Below are 14,932 nucleotides of genomic sequence, written 5' to 3'. Positions count from 1 at the left end.
CAGAATAAGCGGCAATGTCCCCAAAAAGCATTAAGGAGGCCGTCAAAACAAAAATGGAATGACACGCATGTCCTTTAGCAAAAAGAGAAAAAAAAATGAGGGGTCCCCTTGGAAGAGAGGGCTGCCCTTCCATGGAGCTGGCGCTGGCCTTTGAATCAAATCAGCCAGAAAAACGGAGGCAGCCTCTGGACAGCGAAGGAGTCTCAAATTCTGCTCCTTTGGCTGCTCCGTAGGTAGGTTTCCAAAAGGGGTTGCTGGAGGGTCTCATGTCTGCTTCCTCAAAAATCACAAGAACACTAACAGCATTTGGAAAAGGAAAACATAGCAAAAAAAGGGGGAAGGGGGAGGGGAAGAACTTCTTGCTGCTGAGCAGGTCAGCATCAAGGTAAATTGTACAGTAGTAAAGAGGACACTGGCTGCCGGGTGTTTCAAAGCGTTAATTCTCTATATCTTTATTCCAAACAGTTCTCAGAAATATCTCTAAACTTCTTTGCACATACCAAATGATCCTACCTCTACATATTACTTCCTATTAGACCAACTGAAATATACAGCTTGCCTTCATCTTTCCTTCTGTCTTAATAATTATTCTTTACACACACCATCTAGCTCCTACTTAACATCCAATATTAACATTTCACCCAACAATCCAGTCCATTTATTAGACATATAACAAAAGGGGATACATATATATATATATGCCAGTACTGAGTTGGCTTAAGCAAACAAAAGAATGGGGTGGGTGCAGCTGTCAGCTATTCAAAGGCACCACCCTTCCTGCAAGGTAGGCTATTGGTTAATTCAACCGGGCATATGGCAGTTTATTAAAGAAAGATCCGTCCTACGGGAAAATTTTTGTCTTGCAGCATGTAATCAACAATAATGCAATGATGATGTAATAATTTTGGGTTTATGCCTTTAACCAAGATTGTCTGGGCTTCTGAAAACAATGGATTGGGTTGTGGGAGAGGCTATTTCTCCCCCCCTTGTTTTCAGAAGGCCAGTGACTTCCATAAAGTGGGGTACAACAAAGTGCCTCTGAAAGCAGAGGTTCATAAACATATTTAGAGAGAGAGAGAGAGAGAGAGAGAGAGAGAGAGAGAGAGAGAACCTTACAATTAAAAAAAAAGGATGGGGTTGTGGGGACCCGAATTTACATTCCATCCTGGAGACGTTCTACTACTCTTGGGTCCTTTCTATTCCAAGTTCTAAGAGGAAACCAATGAACACTTTTATTTAGGCTGATCTCAGCCTGGGAGCATTACTACATTCATGACTGCTCCTGGCACTGGAGGTTCCACCTTTTCACTAAACTTTGGGCTTAAGTATTTTAAAATGGGGAAACAGATGCACAAATGTTTCTAAATCAGTTCAAGTACTATTAAACCACAGATGCACCACACAATCTTTTCTTCAGAGTTGCTGGTTCGGGAAAGCTGAGATCAAGCTAGCTGACCTCAGTGATTTTTAACGCCGTTTTGGGTCTCCTAAGGGGGCTGCATTTGCGCTCCCATTTGACTGGTTTGTAGGGCCCAGTCACGGTGGGTTCCGCATAGCTTGGCTGGGTGCGTTCTATGGGAGCCAAGACAATTGCTTGGGGAATGGCTTTTTTTTTTTTTAAGCTCTGCACATGCTCAGAGGCTGGGCCAAATTTCTAGTTCCATGGTAGGGAAGCACAGTCTCTTCTGCTGCTCTCAGCTTTAGACTAGAGGGGCTTCAAAAATCCTATCCTATCCTATGGAGTATTATTACACATAGTACTATACACCAGGAGTTTTATTACACATCATGCCAGTGAGTGTTTTTTTTCCTTCAAACTGGCCATTTACAAAGCTTTCTATTTCTTGAGGGAGTTTCTAAGTTTTCTGTCAGTTCCTTCTTCCCTTATTAAGAATTTCTATCTCTTCTCCTTTCAGGTTTGGGTAAATTTAGCTTCCCGGACCATGGAGACCCAGGTTGGGTGGTTGAGACAAATAGGCGCAGAGAGGGTTAACACAGGCCTCACGCTTTAAGGTGGGACGGCAGATTTTGACTCTCTTAAGGAGGTCTGAGGATGACAGATTTTGCCTCTCTTAAGGAGGTCTTGAGGAGGACAGAAGTGAGCCATGTCTCCTAAGTTCTGCCCATAAAAATCTCTTAGGGTCCTGGTTAAAAGACTCTGTTCTACTTCTGCTGAGTTTCTGGCTCTCTTTTGGCAGTATTTGGCCAAGGCATCAGGAGGCAAGGTCAAGAGGGAGCATCTTGGCAAATCACTGGAACGAGTAGAGGCGATCAACTCTCTAAGCAAACCAAGTTGACTCTCCAGAGCTCTCATCCTAACACAACAAGCCTGGTGGTTGGCCTTAATCTGAGCAGCCAGAAATTCAGCTACCTGTCTTCCCTTAATTGTTGTTTTAGGGAAGATACTCTATCATGGACGGCCTTTGTGGTAGCACGGGCCATTTCTCGTTTGGAGGCTAGATTTCCTTTCTCCAAAACTAAATCACTTTTCTCTAACTTAAACTATCATCCTTTTTACTCAATATCCACAACACATTTATCCTATCTCAGGTGTCATTTTAACATTCCAAATCAGAGTTTTACCAGAAAAATCAGTCCTAGACAACACAACAAATAAGCCTTTTACCTGCATCCACTAGGTCTGAGGTCCCTTGCTGGGAGACCTAGCGAAAGAGGGGGCCAGGATGAATTCTTAGCAGAAGGACTGTTTCACCTATCCGCAATCAAATTCAACCTACAAATTCAACCACTAACACACCGAGCAACTTCCCCGGCCCCTGAACTAGTCAGAAGTTGAGAGTGGAGGGAGTAAATTGGACCATAACTCAAGTATGGTGTATGTCTCGCACACAGAACCCAGCCACATCTGCTCCTGCTGTTTCCCGGTACCAAGGGTTAACACCAGGTTACAGACTGTCCTGGGCTGTCTGCCAGACCACCACCCAGCCTGGAAATGCCCACAAAATACAATCCTCCTGAAGATGCTCAGGGTCCCTTGAGAAGCAAGGGGCCCTTCTTACACACAATTTGCACACCCACACACAAACAGGGGGAACAGATTGCAGCTGCTATCCCTGCCGGGTGGCAAGAAGTCACTTCCTACCATTCCTCATGCACACAAATACAAGCTTCCTTACACAAAATTCTTTCTTTCTTTCTTTTACCTTTTGCACTAGATATTATAAAATCTAGGGTGTCTGAGTTTCTTCAAGGAATTCTACAATCCATTAGATGTTCAGCTCTAGAGGGGAAACTGTTTTCTGTCCAAGCTCAGCAGCGGAGTGGGGGGGGGGGGGTGTCTGCTGGCTGGCAAGGGATGCTTACTTTGAGGGCTGATCTGGGGAGGTTAGCATTTCTCCCGGCTTGGAAGAGCCTGTCTTCCTCATCCGAATTGGGTTTCTCCTTTCCACAAAAATCCTGGAAAGCATCTCTAGCTATTTGGACAGGATTCCCAAGGGTGTTTTCCTTTCTTTACCACCCACTTCTCCAAGTGGGGTACTCTGGTGTTAGTACGGTACATTTTTATTATTATTATTTTATTTTTATTTTTATTTTGCACACTGATGCAATGCCCATGGGGGGGGGGTTCTTTAAGCCAGTCCTCTCCAGGGGCTTTTACAAGTCCTCAAGGATTCTTAAAGGGGCATACACAGGATTACACCGTCCTCTCCAGGGACTTATTTTTTCGGAGCTCCTCTCCTCTTAGTCCTCAAGGACTTTTAAAAGGGTTTCCAAAGGGGGTGAGGGTTTCCTTGCTTTCAACTCCTATTCTCGTGTAGGCTCGGTTACAAGCCACGAGACCAGGAAAAAGGCGCTCCCAGGTTCTCTAAACCCAAGAACTCAAAAGATCCCCAGGCCTACTGCCCAGAGACAGACTGTTAAAGCTGTCTCCAAGCCAAGACCAAAAGACCAAAGCGCGCACGGGGCGGCTGCTTGCCGCCAACAAAAGGGCTCAAGGACTGTTTCTGTGAGTCCCCAAGCAAAAAAAAATGCTCAGGAGTAAACTTTCTTTACTCCCAAGCAAGAAGTGCCCGAGAGTCTTACTTAAAACTCAAGCACAGTGCTTCAGGAACCTAGCTGTAGATTCCCAAAGCAAGTTAAACAAATGAACTATCAACCTCTTCACGTTTCCTCCGGAGAGGAGGTTGAAGTCTAAGTGCTGGGGGGGAGTGGGGATTTGGACGGGCTGAGGAGGGAAGGGGGACGGGAGAGAGTTTTATATGTGTTGCTTATGAAAACTGGAGCCTACTTCTGTAATCCCACCCACATAGACGCGTTTAGGTGGCCCGGGAAGTGGCCAGGGAACTTCACCAGCACAGAGTTTCTTGCCCACAGTTAAAATAAGGCAACCTGTCCGTAACTGGCTGAAGGAGGAAAAGGGGACAAGCCAACCCACGCATATAGATGCTCGCTAGAGCCAAACGCATTCACACATTTAATTCCCTAAGCTAGGTTGCTCTCTTTGCACGGAGTTCCGAAAAGTTTTCCTCTACGTCAGTTTGCCGAAAACAAATGTGTCGACTCATCTGGATTCAGACAAACCGGGCTGCCCACATTCTCCACCATTAATCTGTTACTGGAACTGCTCTGTTAATAGGATGGGTTATCTTAGCAGTCCAGAACTAAAACAGCGCGGATCTAGCCAGCTATACCAAGGTCCATTTTCAGAAATCCCCGTGACAAAGAGGCAGACTACAGATGTTCAATCAATAAGTGTATTTTCTAATAGTGTGACATATGCCTGAAATTACACACACATCCAAGATTACATACAAGATCTAAGAAATACAGAGTATGAACATTAGAGACCTGAGCAGGAACCCCACGATGACAAAGGGCATACTCACAAGCAGTAGGCATGTCAGAGATATGGACGTGACATGATCCAGCGCCCGCACTGGAATCACGGAGAGACAGCAAGGAAGTGGGATGGGGCTGGCGCGCACGCACCCTCAGGTTTGAGGGGCTAGCTTATATACTTTCAAAGCACCCAGGGGCTGGCGCCCCTGTCAGTGGTTCTCACGACTTAAATCAAAGGGTTTGAGCCCATCGGGACAGCCTTGATTGGACCATGTTTGAAGTCTGATTAATTTATAAATGACACCTTTAGGGAGAGGGGAGGGGAGGAGGAAGGGGAACCGGGACGTTTGCTCGTTCCCAGCGCCCATCCTGGTGCCTTCAAGTCCGGAGTGCAAAGGTTGCTTTGATGTGCGCTTGTTGATTGCCCTGGCTGACTGATGATCAATCTCCATTCAGGATAGGTGTTAAGAAATGCAAAGGAGAGTGGGATTCTCTTGCTGCGTACGTGGTCCGCTCGCTCCTTCGCAATGGCTTCCCAAAGCAGGCTGTTCCCCTCGGCTTCTTGGCTGTTGGCTAGGGCTTACCAGCAGATTGTCTGGCAGTGAGGACAATCAGCCCATGGGAGGCTCCCGGCAGGAGCTGGCCAGGGAGCGCCTGGCCACCCTCGCAGAAGGTTTCCCCTGGCTGGCATCTGGCTGCTGGCAGCGTAGCTGGAGCCCAGAGTGAGGCAAGCTCTCATGGCAGGCAAGGGAGCAGCGTTTAAGACACAGTCCATGGTTGGCAACGGGGCAGCATCACACAGGAGAGTCCAGATATAAGCTTGAGCAGGGCAGTGCCACGTAAGAGTTTTGAGAGCAATTGTCCAGGAACTGTCAGTCTGTTGCAGCATCAGATATGAAACTGACACGTGTATTAGAGGAACACAGGCACGGCAGTCTTTTGGTGTAGAGCTCAGACCCAGTTCATGGCTGGCCTCTGGAGGGAGGGGGGGCTGCTCGGTAACACCATGCTCAATTATCCCGATTCCTCCACAGTTTTGCACACTTTTTCTTTGAGACTTTCTTCAAGGCTCGTCTTAGTTTTATACCAGTTTACCTACCAGATGCTTGGATCCCACAGAAAAATTCTGCTAACTGAAGGGAGATGTTTTTTGCCAATCCCCCTCCTGCTGCAGCCCTCCGACTCCTCCCTTCTGTTCTTCCTGGGGGGCCCTATCCCCCAGGAGCAACCTTTCAGGGATCATTTGGGGTTGCGAGGCAGAGGAGAGGTGTGGAAGTCCCATTCCACAGAAGGAAATCTCTTCTGTCAGCAGAGATTTACCGCGGGATCCAAGCCAAATCTTCCCCCAACAAAACTTGGCAAGAGTGATGAAAGAGATTCCAAGTTCATCTCACAAAACTGAGCTCACGAGATTCCCTGGATATAAGGGAGCGTCTGTTGAACAGTTCCATCAGTTGTGTTGAAATCTCTTTAGTTTCGCTCCTTGTAGTGCTGAACCCCTTTTTACGCTTTTTCGGCTATTTAAAGGCGTATCATGTCTTTCCTTTCCCCCAGTGTCTTTCTGATCCACTCTTGCCATTTATCAGAGACCTTCCTGTTTGCTCAGTACAATAAGGAAAAGCCCCTAAGATGGACAACGTGCTTTCAGATTCCGTGTTTTAAATGTAATTTATGGGCTTGGATCTACTGGAAATTTCCACTGGAGAAAGGGACTTCTGCAGTGGAGTGCATCTTTGTGCCCTCCCCTCCTCCTGCTGCAGGTCAAAATGCCCCCCAAATGCTACTCCCAGGGGACTCCCAGGATCAGCATGAAGAGGAAGTCAAGAGGTTTGCAGCCGAGGAAGGCGCGTATCTCAGTAGCAGAACACATGCTTTGCGTGCTCGAAGTCGCAGGTTAAATCTCTGGTGGGGGGAAGCGCTATTAAGTCACAGCCAGTTTGCAGCAACCCTGGAGGGTTTTCAAGACAAGAGATGTTCAGAGGTGGTTTGCCGGCGCCTGCCCCTGAGTGGTGGCCCTGGACTTCCTTTGCAGTCTCCCATCCAAGTACTAACCAGGGGCGACCCTGCTTAGTTTAGTTTAGTTTATTCGGTGTTTAACCCGCCCTCCCAAGCGGGCTCAGGATGGGGTACAACAGTCATAAAATACAATTGCATAGCAGATGCTACAATAAAATTCAGCAATTAAAATATACAAAAACCTGATATGGTTGGCTATACCTTCCTGCCCCCAGCATACAAAGAGGAGGCAGACAGACAGACACACGAGCTGTACTCGAATACCGGAGACCGGTGGGAGGCTCAATGGTGGTCCTGACGCTGGCCTCAACCGTAAGCCTGGTGGAACATCTCCATCTTGCAGGCCTGCTGAAATGATACAAGATCCTGGCGGGCCTGAGTGTCCTCAGACAGAGAGTTCCACCAGGTTGGGGCCAGGACCGAAAAGGCCCTGGACCTGGTTGAGGCCAAACCACAATATTTGCAATATCAAGTTGAGTCACTAGAAAACAAGACATAGCAAAGTCTGCGAGGGAGTAGCATACAAGGTCAGAAACAATGGACCCATACATAACCACATGCAGTAATTTATCAGGTATATCATTTTTTTTCCACAGTTCAACTCTTCTTATAAACAGTACTATGGAATAATGTACTAGATAAGCATACTAAAGGCACCGACCCCTTCGCTTTAAAAAAAAAGGAAGGAAGGGGTAATTGTTTATTCCAGATTCATAATCCTAGCCAAATGTAAAGAGATTTTAGATATCTGTTTTCCAAACAGGGCTTTTTTTCTGGGAAAAGAGGTGGTGGAACTCAGTGGGCTGCCCTTGGAGAAAATGGTCACATGGCTGGGGGCCCCGTCCCCTGATCTCCAGACAGAGGGGAGTTTAGGGGGCAGGGCCACTAGCCATGTGACCCTTTTCAAGAGGTTCCGGAACTCCGTTCCCCCACGTTCCAGCTGAAAAAAAGCCCTGGTTCCAAATATAGCAGAACCTCGTGTAAAAATTGTGTCTGAAAGTCTTACTCTTCAGTACTATAACTCTTCGTTAGAGAGCATGAAATATTTTAGCACATATACATGTTTGGGTAGAACGAAGCTTGTTTGACAGTTGGCAATCTATCTTGCTGATTGTTTGTATTTGTGCTCTTCGGTTATTCATGCTTTTCTTAGACTAATCATGTAAAGGCCTTTGTTCATGTGCAATAAAATTAGGTGTGCCAAAAGGTTTGGGCATGCCTAGCGGGATTCCCACCCCCCCTCTCTTCATGCAGCAGAACCCATGCCTTATCACTAAATGTTTTTGGAAGTCCTTTCAATTACAAAAGGAGATCAGTATGAGTCTCTCGACACGAGACATCTGGGCGCGTGCCCGCCAAGTGCTGAGAGACGCAGTGTTAGTCGGGAAGCATAGTTTTGAAAGACAGAGCTGGCGGAGATCACTCCAGAGGGGATGGATTCTCTCACAGCTCTCCACTGCCTCTGGCATGCTGGACTGTCTCCCCTTCCGGGGCCATTGTCCTGCTGCCCTCACTGCTTAAAACTTTGAATTAACTGATCCTCAGTAGGGCAAAGGATCAGGGGAAGGGGAGACAGTCGGGCATGCCAGAGGCAGTGGAGAGCTGTGAGAGAATCTGTCCCCTCTGGAGCAATCTGCGATGGCTCTGTCATTTAAAACTACACTTCCCAGCTAACATTGATTGCATCTCCCGACACATGTGGCATCTTTAGCTGAAACAGAAGTTCAAAGTCCCCTTGGACAAATGAAATTAGTTGTACACTTCTGTGGATACAATACATTAATTATGAGATTTTCCAGAAAGGTTCAACAGATACTCCTTAAAATAAATTTAAAATTCATCGACCCTTTGGAGGGGGGATTCTTTCTTGAACAAATACCTCTTTGCTACATATTCCCTGTCCCTCAACTGATCTGTGCTTCTCCCTACCAAAGTCTTCAATGGTGCAAATCTTCAGGTGTCTAAAGATCTTGACTGTTTGTGTCTGAAGATCTTGATAACCCTGATCCGGTCACATGGACTTATTACACCTCATTTCCTTGAAAACATCTGTATTCAACAGTGTCATGTCTGAGCCCCATCCATGCCAATTTTAGTGATCCTATTGTTCCGAACCAATGTATCCTGCTGTAACTCAATGTCATTTTGCCAATGTCATAACTATTTCTTTCACAGGCTTTCACGGGTGTTTATCTACTGAATTGTGCAGCTTCCATTGTTTCTGACCTGGTATGCTACTCCCTCGCAGACTTTGCTATGTCTTGTTTTCTAGTGACTCAACTTGATATTGCAAATATGTGAAACGTTCTCACACAAGAAAAGCGCCAAAACCTTGTTTATGATTGGGAGCGGGGGAAGAGCAAGCTTGCAAGTTGAAAGAGAAGTCTCTCTCACATGATGTCATTCCTGTCAACTTTTACTCTTGCTGCTTAGATGCTTACCTTGCTTCTGAGTAGTCCTATGGACATATATATGGAAATGATCTGATTTCTGAATAAAAACCATTGCTGCAATGGTCCCGGGATCTGTCTACCATATCCTGTCATCCATAGCCTGACAAACAGGGTTGCATTTCATTGCTTATCTTTCCATTTCAGATTACAGTCAGGACGAGAAAGCATTGCTGGGTGCTTGTGACTGCTCACAAAGTAGGTGAATGCATCTATTTCTATTGCACGTCCTGATTCGTGCATCCTGAGAGTACTGCCTATTGAGTATAAGAAGAGGATTTTAATAAAAGAGTATTAGTCATTAACCCAGCCATTATTACTTCAGGGCCATAGCCTGGTTTGCATTTTACCCTGTCTGGAACATCCAAATATAATTGTACTATCCCTCCTTCCTTATCTCAGGGACTTTAATGGTTTTATGTTGCAATTCATTAGCATCTCAGTACAAATTTAAGCTCGGTCAGTAATGGACATATTTCAAATTTCATTAATCAGTTGCGAGTACATAGAAATGAATCACTCATATTGGATTAAAAACGCTCAGTGGTGATCAGGGGCCATTTTGTAGGAAAAGAGCTGGAAGAACTCATTAGCATAACTCATCAGCATATGCCACGCTCCCTGACATCACTGGAAGTGCGTCGTTGGCATAACTGATTTGCATATGCCACACCCCCTGACCTCACCTATCCTGGCTGTTTTGGACGCAATCCTGTCCATTCAGGGCTGAAATTGGGCCCAAAATGGCAAAAAGGGACTGAAAATGGCTGAAAAGGGTCCCAAAATGGTCAGAATTGGGCCACTGCTGAGCGGGAGAGTGATCCACCACCAGTCAGAGGCCCGATCCTGGCCATTTTGGGACCAATCCTGGCTGTTTTAGGCCCAATCCTGGACATTTGGGGCCAAATCCAGGCCGAAATGGGCCCAAAATGGCCAAAAATCAGGTGGGCAGGGCCACCTGACATGTGACCTCTTTAGAGAACTACTGGAACTGCGTTCCTGTGTGTTCCCCCTCAAAATGAGCCCTGGGGGTGACCCACAAAGATTTGTGGGAGAGGGTAAATAATTAATTCCCTGCTTACCCTTGCAGCAGTTATGAAAAACGACTGAGCTATGGAGCGATATTATTTCCTTCCTGATCAACCTGCTATGAATCTTAGATGTTAAATATCTCATTATACAGCACGTGCAAAAAAGTTAGAATTTCTTAAAGTCTGTTTTAACCGCAGGCATGACTCTCTTCCATTTCTCAGTTGTAAAACCCAGTGGCGTACATTTGAAACTTGTTCTACGGTTTCAAGACTTTGGGAAGGCCATGTTCAAGCCCATGAGGTAAGTGTACTTTACCTGAAAATATTTACCTATAGTGTGCATCTGTATGATTTATAACCAAGTTTGTATCCAATACACTGCAAGCGGCACAAAGCTTGTAGAATGGGACTTTCCCACATTCGCCTCAGACAGGATGGCGGCAAAGTGAGAGGGCTGGTGGATGAGCAGGAGAAAATGATAGCAGGACGTTAGCCACTATGTTGTGGAGGAACAAATTAAAAAATAGTCGTTTAAAATAACAGTTTTATTTAAAAGTTAATTATATCTGACTACCTTTGGTGGCTGGTTAAGCAAACTTCAGCTTTTTTAGTGTTTTATGTTGAGGTTCAGAGTTAAGGTTGATGTGCAGTCCCTGAGGGCGGGAATTGCTCAGTGATGAATTTCCCTACTTTTTGGAACTTGCATTTCCATACACTCATGCTTTGATCTGTTCTTCATGGAGATTTTTTTTTTTTTTGCAATTCAATTCTGAAGAATATAAATTGCGGGTATATTATTTATTTTAACACATTTGAACCTTACTAACCTAATTCAGTCATAAGAGAACCAAAAGTGGTAAGACACTTCCCCATTAGCTAAAGCCCTAAGATGTGGCGAAAATTTGAAATGGGACATTTGTACTCATCTTCCTTGAAACTGGTTAAGGTACTTCCTTAACTAGTTTCCTCAAAATGGTTAAGGTACTTCCAGGCCACACACAGAGCTGAAATTTGGTACCCATGTAATCCAAAACACAATAATCTGAAAATGGAACTTTTTACACAAGACAGGGCCGTGACATTTACCTCACAACAGAGGCCAGTATTCTAGAAAAAAGCAAACCAAGCCACGCATAGCACAAACTGTCTACTTCTATTGCCATTTATTTGGATTGTGGGAGGTGGCTTCTAGCCACAGGCAAGAATATAGGTCTGGGCTGGCCAAGCTTCATTTGCTTCTGCAGTAGTCCCCAACGTGGTCCCTTTAGGCACCTGGAGCCTACTAGCGTGTTTCCTGGCACTTACCCAAAACAGCCAACCCTGGCTTTTCTCTATTTCATCGTGTAATGGGATGGGGGAGAGGGGGAAATATCCAGAGTAGCCCGCACCTGGCCACACATCCGGCTCCATTTAGGCTGCAGGTGCTCAGCTAGGTGGCAGGACCGGGCCGATGGTGGCCAGGGAGAACAGGAGGTGATGGGAGGTGGAAGAAGAAAGTGAGTCTGAACCCCTATCCTTCCTGAGGGGGGAAGGGATCACTTGGCTAAGTGATCCCTTTCCCCCTCAGCTCCAGTATCTGACCTACCAGACTAACAGTGCAATCCTATGGAGAGTTACTCCAGTCTAAGCCCATTGACTTCAATGGGCTTAGACTGGAGTAACTCTTCATAGGATTGCATTGTAAATCTCCCAACGGCTCCTGATTCTAACCTAAAGAACTCTAACCTAACCTCTTTCCCCCTGAGGGAGGGGGAAAGAGCTAGAAGAGGTCTGAGGGTGAACTGCTGCTGGGAAGAGGCCTGTGAACTGGAAGAGTACCAGTGGGGCTTGTAGAATTTGGAACAAGGAATAGAGTCCGGTGTCAGGCTGTATGTCAGAGACTTGGGCCTTTTCCACACTACTTACCTTCATCTGGAATGCCACGGAATGTTGCGAAAAAACGCAGAAGATAGCGTCTTCTCGTGCGACACTGCGCAAAACTCGCACAAGAAGACGCTATCTTCAAGGGGTTTTTTCGCGCAGCATTTCAGATGAAGGTAAGTAGTGTGGAAACGGCCTTGGCTCAATATTTGGATCAATATCAATACTGAGAGCCAGTTTGATGTAGTGGTTAAGAGCAGTGGGACTCTAAGCTGGAAAACCAGGTTTGATTCCCCACTCCTCTGCTTGAAGCCAGCTGGGTGATCTTGATATTGGGGATATATATTTAGTTTGGTTTAGTTTAGTAACATAGCAGAGTAACATAGCAGAGTTATTTAGTCAGAAGCGTTTAAACCCTTAAAAACGTGCTAATTAATTAATTAATCTTCAGACAAAATCATAGAAAGATAGAACTTACAGTTTATTGTAGCAGATCTCTTCCATAGCAATATCTTCTGGTAATAAGAAGGGAAAGGTCCTAATCTAAAGAGTTACATTCCCTATTCTAATACCACGGCCTGGAAATATAGGCAGCGAGGCTGGAGGTGTGTCTGTGGATAAAGGGGGCTCCATGGAAGAGCATGGAGGATTTACATCCTTCCTCTTTGGAAGACCATGTGGAGAGAGAGATTTCCCAAGAGGCACAGAGGCAAGAGAGGAGGAGTCAGTAGGTGTTCCCACCTTAGACAAGAGAGTGGCAGATTGCTAGACTTGTACATTACATTCAAAGAGACATGCACCGCCCCCCCCCCCAGTGTCCAAAGGCAGGCTGAGTCACCTATACCAACACTTGGGTCAGTCACAGCTCTTCCAGAGCTCTCTCAGCCCCACCCACCTCACAGGGTGATTGTTGTGGGGGTAATAATAACATACTTTGTAAACCGCTCTGAGTGGGTGTTAAGTTGCCCCGAAGGGCGGTATATAAATCAAATGTTGTTGTTGTTGTTGTTGTGATAGGGTTGCCTGGAAATAGGGTTGCCACGTCTGTCTGTCAACTGGTGGGAGATTGCTATCTTTCATATCCCCCAAAGCTCCCTCATCCCACTTGATGGTGTCACTTCAGGAAGTGATGTCACTGTGGCAGGGCACAGAGGCAAGCACACTCATTGGACCAGGATGTCTGCTGGTGGCAGGTGATCGCAGGGCAGCTTGCAGAGAGGCAAACCACCAGGAGTTTGCTGGTCACCAGCAGGCATCGGGCAGCCCTAGCCTGGAACCAGTACATTCCTACTGCTTAACTGGAAAGCACAATAGCTTAGTTAAAGACTCCCCCTTGGAACTCAGTTATTATTTTTCACCCCTTCTTAGATGAAGCTTTCCTATTACTAACCTTATTAAAAGTTCTTGTCTTGAGGACTCATGGAAATCTTGTTTTCCCCACACCTCTGTTGTTCATGAGCCCCACTTTCTCCATTTCCATTGCAAGCATACATAGTTTTGCAAGCATGGATTATTTGCAAGCATGGATAGTTTTGTCTCTGTTGGGTTCTGGTTTCATCAGACCCATTTGGTTCAAGTACTGGGACCTTTGAAGAGATGCAGTTATTTGGTATTTCACCATGCTTTAAAGTTGTCTAATGGGTGTAATGAACCCTTTGGAGCGATGGTCACACAATTAGCTAATAATAGTTAAGATTATATAAAGAAGTTTGGTGGGAATAATTGGCCGAATCCACACGTCTCAAGTTTGCCACTATTTTCTCGCCATTTATGCGCTTCTCAGAGGGCTGTTCACATACTCTCACCTCAGTCCCGCCATTCTATCATGTCTGTTGCGCTGTGCCTCAGACGAGGTTGTCATGCTTTCCAACGCTTCTCTTGCGCAGTTCTTACCATGGATATGAACAAATAGAAGCGGTTCCCAAAGAAACCGCCCCCTCTTAACCACCCCCATTTCCTTGTTTCTTGCCTTTCCTGAACACCGTCCCTCTTTGCCAAGCAATTCTTATGGTCCCAGCTCTGTCCGAGGCATGCCCACACCCCCGTCCTGTTTATTTTTTTTTAAAGGGTGCTTTCCTAGCGCTATTGCGCAATCCCGGTTCAATTCCCACGCGGTTTGGGAAGTGGCGTTGTAAAAAGCCCGTGGAGGCATCGGGGGGGGGGGCGGGTGTCATGTTTATTACAGTGAATAATGTTTTACTGCCAAAGGACAGCCTAGGTAATTTCAAATAAGCGGACTGTGGCTGCAAAGGTTGACTCTTTCCAGGTTTTTTAAAAAAAAAATTAGAATGATTGGTATAGCAAAAAATCGCTATCCTATATAGTTGAATGGTAGTCTGTGGTAATTGGCCATGCGAACACCTGTGTCCCACCAATGTCCACAATCTTTTCCAGTGACCCATTGTGCTCTCCTGGGGTTCTCTGACCAACAGAAAATGCTATTTTGGTCTCGGTTTTCTATGAATCAAATGTATTTGCAATACAGTGGAAAATCGATATAGCGGAAATCTCTCATTAAATTAAAAAAAAACATCATGTCGTCATCGGCAACGGCAGATCTAGATCCGCCCCATATTGCGCAATTCTCCCAGGGATGTGAACGAAGTATAGTGTGATGCTGGCTCAGTAAGAAAGGGAATGTGAACACAGCCTGGGACATTGCGGGATAGAATCCAGTGCAATAAATGCGCGGGAAAACCGGAAGGTAGGGAAGTGTGGATTCGGCCATTGTTGAGTTGTTACCCAAGAAATAATCCAGAATTTGCCAACTCCTTG

The 14,932-nt window shown here is 45.8% G+C and overlaps 1 protein-coding gene across 1 annotated transcript in view; it reads left to right on the top strand.

Annotated features, from left to right (window-relative positions):
* FAM20A (FAM20A golgi associated secretory pathway pseudokinase) overlaps positions 1–14,932 on the top strand; it is a 90,762-nt gene that overhangs the window by 38,134 nt on the left and 37,696 nt on the right. The window contains exons 3-4 of the mRNA XM_054978848.1: positions 9,414–9,464; positions 10,520–10,598. Of these exons, the coding sequence (XP_054834823.1) occupies positions 9,414–9,464; positions 10,520–10,598 (130 nt within the window). The remainder of the gene's footprint in view (positions 1–9,413; positions 9,465–10,519; positions 10,599–14,932) is intronic.

Source organism: Eublepharis macularius, chromosome 4 (genome assembly GCF_028583425.1).
Source record: "Eublepharis macularius isolate TG4126 chromosome 4, MPM_Emac_v1.0, whole genome shotgun sequence".
NCBI classification, from domain to species: domain Eukaryota; kingdom Metazoa; phylum Chordata; class Lepidosauria; order Squamata; family Eublepharidae; genus Eublepharis; species Eublepharis macularius.
This window is presented reverse-complemented; position numbering and strand designations above follow the sequence as displayed.